At 30.1% G+C, this 7,176-nt stretch overlaps 1 protein-coding gene across 5 annotated transcripts in view; it reads left to right on the plus strand.

Moving 5' to 3' along the window:
* The first annotated feature begins 311 nt into the window (after nucleotides 1-311).
* LOC107440692 (cancer-related nucleoside-triphosphatase) overlaps nucleotides 312-7,176 on the plus strand; it is a 46,460-nt gene continuing 39,595 nt past the window's right edge. For all 5 annotated transcript variants that reach the window (XM_071177901.1, XM_071177898.1, XM_071177899.1 and 2 more), the window contains exons 1-3: nucleotides 312-551; nucleotides 644-806; nucleotides 3,633-3,726. In XM_071177901.1, coding sequence (XP_071034002.1) covers nucleotides 503-551; nucleotides 644-806; nucleotides 3,633-3,726 — 306 coding nt within the window. In that variant the 5' untranslated portion in view covers nucleotides 312-502. The remainder of the gene's footprint in view (nucleotides 552-643; nucleotides 807-3,632; nucleotides 3,727-7,176) is intronic.

A 7,176-nucleotide genomic window follows, 5' to 3' on the forward strand; every position in this document is an offset into this window, starting at 1 on the left:
CAAAGAGCATTCTAAATCGCTAACGGACGTTACTTTAAATATTAACTTTGTTTACTCACGTTAAAAAGGCATCAGAATTGTAATTATAATCTCTGTTTTTTGTATAGATCATTCCAATCATTGATTATTTAATTAATAAGAATCGCGAATAAAATCAGTTTTCCATTTTGCGCGCTCATTTGTAATTGTTGATGATATAAATGGATCTATGAGAAAAGTGCGGCGAGCTCTCCGCTTTAGCTTATAGCTTTGTGTTTCTATTAATGAAGCGTATAGTGGTGGATAGCTAGCAGAAAAAAAGTCAGCGGTTTGTGAACGGTCAACTTTTTCCCCCCTACCAACTCGTGGTTTTCCATTTTTGTTTATTTACATTTGCTACATTAACAGTCACCATTCATGAAGTTGTGCGTTAACAGCAAATTTTAAATTTTGCACATGCCTTAGTAATGTACATTAGCTGATTCTACATTTGTGACTAGAAATTAAAATACCTGAGCTTTTGATGTCGATTAACATGTTAAATAAACATGTTCTTTTAACAGGAGCGCCAGGTATGTCATGTTGAAAGTTTTTTTTTTTGTTTGTTTCTGTTTGAATCAATTAGTATGATGAACAAGTAACAATATTTTCTTCTGAATTTTAGGTGTTGGCAAAACAACTTTAATAAAAAAAGTCTGTTCTAAACTTAAAGAAAATGATAAGCATTGTGAGGGTTTTTTTACAGAAGAAGTAAGAACAGGTCGAGAGAGAATTGGTTTTGATATTGTAACTTTATCCGAACAACGAGGCAATTTAGCACGAGCCAGGTGATTATCAAAATCTACTGAAACCGATTATATATTTGTAACGTTTGCAATATAAGTACAACTAACATATATCTTCATGTGGTTTGCTCTTGATTTATTTTCATATATATTGGTTAATTTTCAAATCTGGAAATATAAGAGGGTCCCCTTATTGTAAACTGTTACTCTCTCAAATTATCAAATAAAGTATCGTCTATGAATTAATGTCTCATAAATTAAAAAAAAAAAATTTAGGAATAAGAAATAGATTTCTGCATTGTAAACTGCACCCTAGATTTGCCAAAAACCATGTTTAGAAGAAAAAACCCATCCCATGTAGGTATTTTCATAATTTATCGTAAGTGGGGTTTTTCAAATATATTCCCGGGATGATTATATTCCCCATTGATTATTAGAATAAGATATATTTTGTATTGGAAAAATATTGTTCGATTATAACCAAATACAGTACAGAACCGGTTATCCGGAAATCGAAAAACCGGAACGAAATTCGATAAATTTTCCCTCTATTTAAAAAAATAAAATTTTTCTTACTCATAAGATTTTAGGATTTTTCTTTCTTTTTTGAAAGATGTTTACCTTACCATCATTTTGGAAATAATTATTATACAATTAATTATNTTTTAAGATTATTTCTAAATATTATTCTAATTTTTGTTGGGTTTAACAATAAAAAAACCGCTTTTTGTAGCGAATCAGAAAACCAGAAAAATCAGTTATCCGGAATAGCGATGGTCCCGATCGTTCCGGATAATCGGTTCCCTACTGTAGATGAATAAAAGAAATGGTCATGGGAATAACTATTTTCGTCATTTTTCTGCTATCTAAATGTGTAACGAATTGCATAATAATGAAGTTACTGAAATGCTTCTTTGTAAAATGTAAAGAATAATTTAAGTGATTAGATATATAAATTATGTCTAAGCACGTAATTTGCTATAAGGTTCATGAAGGGAATTTCTGGAAACAATAATAGAACAAGTTGAGATCAAAAAATTTCCAGAAATTAATTTTTTACATAATATTCTATTAATTAATTTTATAAATAAATATAAATTGATCAATTATTTATTTTGAAAAATATTATGATTCAATATTATGCACGCGATGTTTGTAAAAGTAGAAATATTTTCTTAGAATACTATATTTGGAATTTAAACTTAGGGAAACTAGTTCTCCCTCTCCCCCTCTGGGAAGGGTTTATTTGCAACGTATAACAAATATATAACAAAGCAACATATATAGCAATATATAACAAAATAATGAAGATAAACAAATTTGTGAAGGGTCCGATAAAAAAAAAATATTATTTTGTGAAGGGTCCGTTAGCAGACCCAAATTTCTTCTAAACAAACCCCTGATTAAGCACGATTTTGTTTTCCTCTAGTAGACCTCGGTGTTTTTGTGGTGTTGCATGGCAGAGGTATTTTATCTTCCAACGAACTTTTCATTGAAAATACAAATGTTTAAGTGACTGGGTTTATCTGTGGTGCATAGTTTTTTGGTTATGTGGTACATTGGTTTTGGTTTTTTTAATGTTATAATACGATTAAATTTGTGACTTGTTATTTCTTAAATATTTTCCACAATTTCTAGAATAAATTTTTTCTACACACCATAAGTAATTGAACTTTTAAAAATCATTAAAATAATTATTAATTTTACGATAAATTAATGTCTGCAATCTTTCTTAAAATCAGAAATTGTTTCAATAATTTTCATCATAACTTTTCAAACGTGTGTATTAGGTTAGTAAATATTGATTTAAAATGCCTGCATTTGTAAACCAAATGATTTAGAACCTAAATATAATTAAAATAAGTTTAAAAATACAATAAATTGATTGAATTGATGTATTAAAATATAATAATTGATGAATCAGTCACTTTATCGTAATTTGATTTGAAATACCTAAGTAGTGTAATTAAATACCTAAAACTAAAGTGCTAACTCGAATTTGAAATTCGCGTTTTGTAATAACATGTTAAATACATCGGAGTTTAAAAAACATAGTGTAAAAGGCCAAAAATATGATAAAAAATATCAGATTTAGAAAAATCATGTGAAAGGTGCCAATAAAAGGATATAACTGCCAAAATAAAAACTATCATAAAACGGCAAGAAATTGTGATAGAATTGTCGCGAAACGGAAGCATCAAATAGTGTTATACTCAAATTTGAATTTCGAACATCCTATTAAACATATCAGTATTTAAAAAACCACAGAGAAGGGCTGAGAAAATGATTAATAAGTTTAGAAGAAGCCATTATTACTCCAGTATTCTCCATAAATAATTTACAAACATATACCAATACCTGATGCTCTTAGTTGAGACCTTTGATGTCGTCTTAAACATGCCCCTTCCCACAACTTCATTTGCAGAGTTAGTGAGTGCTGTTCACGAGGTTAAAGAATCGCAACAGTTAAAACCAGCAATTATGAATGACTTGCCTGAAACAGTTATGAAAGTTCTTTAGATTATACAGAAACAGAGTTTTCCTAGGAGTAAAAAATGTGTAATATTATGTAATACGTAACTGAATTTGACCCTCAACAATTTTTAAATTACCCTCTTATGCTACTTTTTGTGCATAGTTCTAAGAATAATCTCTCATTAAAAAAAATATCTAATTTCTTCTCTCATAAAAAAAAATTGTATTCTATAAAAATAATTAAAGGCATGCTAAAAGACAGTCACTAAAGGAGTTTAGGATTGTCTCTTACAGTGAGAGCTTGGAAATATTTAATTAGTAAAGACTGTGAAAATATTCAATTGTTACAATTGTTAATATAGAAATAAAATTGGTTTTATTTATTTATTTTAGTATTCCAAGTAGTAGAACAACTCCCAAAGTTGGAAAATATTCAGTTGATGTCGAGTCTTTTGAAGCATTGGCTCTACCATGTTTTAATTGTTGTGTAAGTAAAATTTTAGTGATTTGTTGGAGGAAAAGAAACTATTTATATTCTTGTGCACATTTGTGGAAAAACAAGCATCTGTTATGTTATATAAGTTATTTTGCTGCCTCACTCCTAACAGCACAGCTAAAGAACAGGTAAACTTAGTTGAAGATTCAGTTTGAGTTTCTGTTCTAATTTGACAAAGTTGAAAAAAAGCATGTGCGACGATCTTCACTTTTTATCTTCTGTCTGTTGCTAAATATTTTTTTTACCTACTCTGATAAAAACAGTTAAGGGAAGGTATCGGATAATAGTTTAGGTCTTTGTGCACACCTTTTCCATACAGTGGCCTGTGAGGTCGTAAGGTAGTGACAATGTGATTGCGTTTCTGTAGAGTTACCTCATTTGCATACCCAAATAGTAGGGTATGGACATTTTGAAGCATAGAAGCTTAGCCCAAATCCTTGTTTTTTTAAATTTCTTTGTTTACCTATCGTTAATCAGGGGTCTGTCCAGGCCGAATTTACTACCGTTTAGCGGTATCTTCACAAATTCAACTTTAGGGAAAACGGTAGTTTCACAAATTCAATTTTGGAAAAACGGTAGTTTCACAAAATACTTTTTCTTAAAATTTCATTTTTGTATCCCTTAAGAAACGATAAATCCATATTTTTGTGTTGATTTTTTAATATAATTTTTAATTTTTCACAAATTACGTCTAAATTTTCACAAAATAGGTACCTGTCAGAAAAACCTAGACAGACCCCTGCTAATAACGTAGATGGGAATACCTTAAGCTTTATCCACAAGCGGAAAAACGAAATGATTTTGTTCGCAAACGCAAACATGAAGCCCGTCCCTCACAAAAGTACCAAAGTGGTTGAGAGAATTGAACCCTACCGAAGAGCAAATGGTGACTCTCCGAACCCCTTTCATGCAAATACGAGAACTGGGTATTGATCGCCAGTTAGGGATAAAAGGATCCATTGTCAACGTACCCAATGACTTGCACAAGACCGTAGACTGCCGCAGTATAAATGATTCATTCACTATTCATGTAAAATTGAAAAAAAAACCTAGATTCCAAATCTTATTTCATGTATGAACTTGTGAATCCGAAACGGGTGTATGCTTACAATCTCCTTCAAGCACCATTGTGCCAATCCGAAAATATTAACATTGATCTCAATTGGCTGTTCTTGATTGTCTATTCAGTCATCAAAAGAATTTACACAGAATGTATCTGAGCTGCATTTAAAATATGTTTGCTAAATTGTGTTCCGAGCAGTTCTGGATTAACAGTTAAAGATGTCCAAGATCAAAACACAATAAAGTTTCTTTTTTCAGAAAAAAAAATTGGACAATAACCATTTTGCCAATGAGTAACATGTGATCATCTTGCGACAATGACAATTTTTTAATAATTTTAAATTTTTTTCTCTGATTTTTTTTTTTTTTTTTTTTTTTTTTTTTTTTTTTTTTTTTTTTTTTTTTTNATAATATTGTGACATTTGGTCTAAATTATAGTTTTGCAAAATTTTATTAGTTTGAAGAATGTTAAGTTACAGCTCAGCGCAATTAAATGTTTAAAAGTACGCGATGTATTACATATTTTTTTACTTTTCTTAAATTTTATAAAATTTCAAACGAATTTCAATATATTATACTTTAATATTAATGCTAGTAAATAATGATTATATTGATTATGATTATTTATAAAGTATTTTTATTTTTAGAGGTTTTTGAATTTTTTTTTTGCGGGGTAATTTTATTTCTTTTTCATGCTACTTCTCTATTTAAACATTTAATTGGCCTTCCCCTTCTTCATCACGAGTCAGTTATAAATTAAAATAATTTGTAATGAACTTCTATCAAAATTTTCCGTTTGTTCGTTTTTTACTCATTTGATTTCACATTATTATATTATTATTAATTTCATATTCGTACATATATCGAACGCGTTTCTAAAAGAAAAAAATTAAAATTTAGATAAAAAATAATTCGGCGAAATTTAATTTCAATTGAACAATAATGATGATAAAGTTAGATGCATTTAAACATCTGTCTACGGTAATAGATCAAACTCAAAAGAAATTAATTTGTTATTTTGTCATTATTCTTATTTTTTTGAATGTTTTTTTCCCCCCAATGCCCACCTGTGTTAACATCCATCAATTCTGGCATATACAGGGCGATTTTGTTTGCCCATCTTTCAAGGACACCATACTAGGTGGGCCAACGTCGCTCCCACAGTGAGGACAAATTGTACAGAGAAAGAAAGAACATCAATGCCTTGCCCGGGATTCGAACCCAGAACATTTCAGATGCAAGGACATTTCCCTGCCCCCTACACTAGCCGGTCGACTTTTTTGGAATGTTTGAAATTTCAGAGCCATTTTTCTTGTACGATACCATTTTTCTATTATTCTATTAGCATTCCCATGTTTTTAAAGTTAAACGAATTTTTGAATGTTTGGTGAACACTAAGGATAAAATTAAACTTTAGATCATTGCAGTGTAAAAAAATAAATGAAACTAAACTAAAAGAGTGAGAACAGTTTAAGATTCAAAACGTTTCAAATAAATTATATTTCATTTTCAAAAAAGTATGGAGGAGCGAACTACGCAACAGATCCTACAAGAGACAAGACGTTTGGCGATTGCAGTTCGCAATTGGCGATGATATGGTGCGAAGCAAAGTAATATTAAATGTGGTGGTAGAACGTGTGGTGGTGGTGGTTTTTTTATTCTGAACTTTTGGTAAGTAAAATAAAGTTACTGAATTTTAAAACGCTTAGGCAAGAGATGTTTTACGTTAAAAGTTTATTCTATTAGAAATATTGCACAAATTAATAAAAATAGGCTATTAATTCGTTCTGTTTCATTTGTAAAAGAGGTTGTATTCCCGGTTTTTCCTATCTTCCTTACGGATTTAAAAACTAGGAGCGGGGCATGTAATTTTTTTTATCGAATTTCGCGGAATGGACAATTACAGCATATCATGAATTTTTTTATTTTCATATCTAACTTATTGGAAATTTTCCCCTGAAACCGAAAATTTGATTGTTTTTTGCGGCAAATGTTAATTTATTTAGTTATTAAACATTTAAATTGCCCCAAAAGGCCTCCGTAAGTGATGCAATCAAAAACGACCCCTGATTGGTTATGACGTCAAATGTGCCGAAGGGAAACGTGCCGTCTCCATCCGCTAAGGCTATTTCAATGCTCTTTTAGTTTTGATATCACGTATATCGTATGAACATCCTTTGTAAATTATCAGTAAAAATTTTGTGAATTAAATTTACGGTTCTGAGAGTGTGTGCAAAATGAAAGAAAGATTTTAAAACTTCAAACGTTGTTATTTATCATTAAAATATCTGAAGAAATGATTATGTAGCTCTTTACAGCGAATCAACATTTCTTTTCGGCTGAAATCAGTGGTGCTAAAGTTCATAGAAAATACTATTT

Source organism: Parasteatoda tepidariorum, chromosome 2 (assembly GCF_043381705.1).
Source record: "Parasteatoda tepidariorum isolate YZ-2023 chromosome 2, CAS_Ptep_4.0, whole genome shotgun sequence".
In the NCBI taxonomy this organism is placed as follows: Eukaryota; Metazoa; Arthropoda; class Arachnida; order Araneae; family Theridiidae; genus Parasteatoda; species Parasteatoda tepidariorum.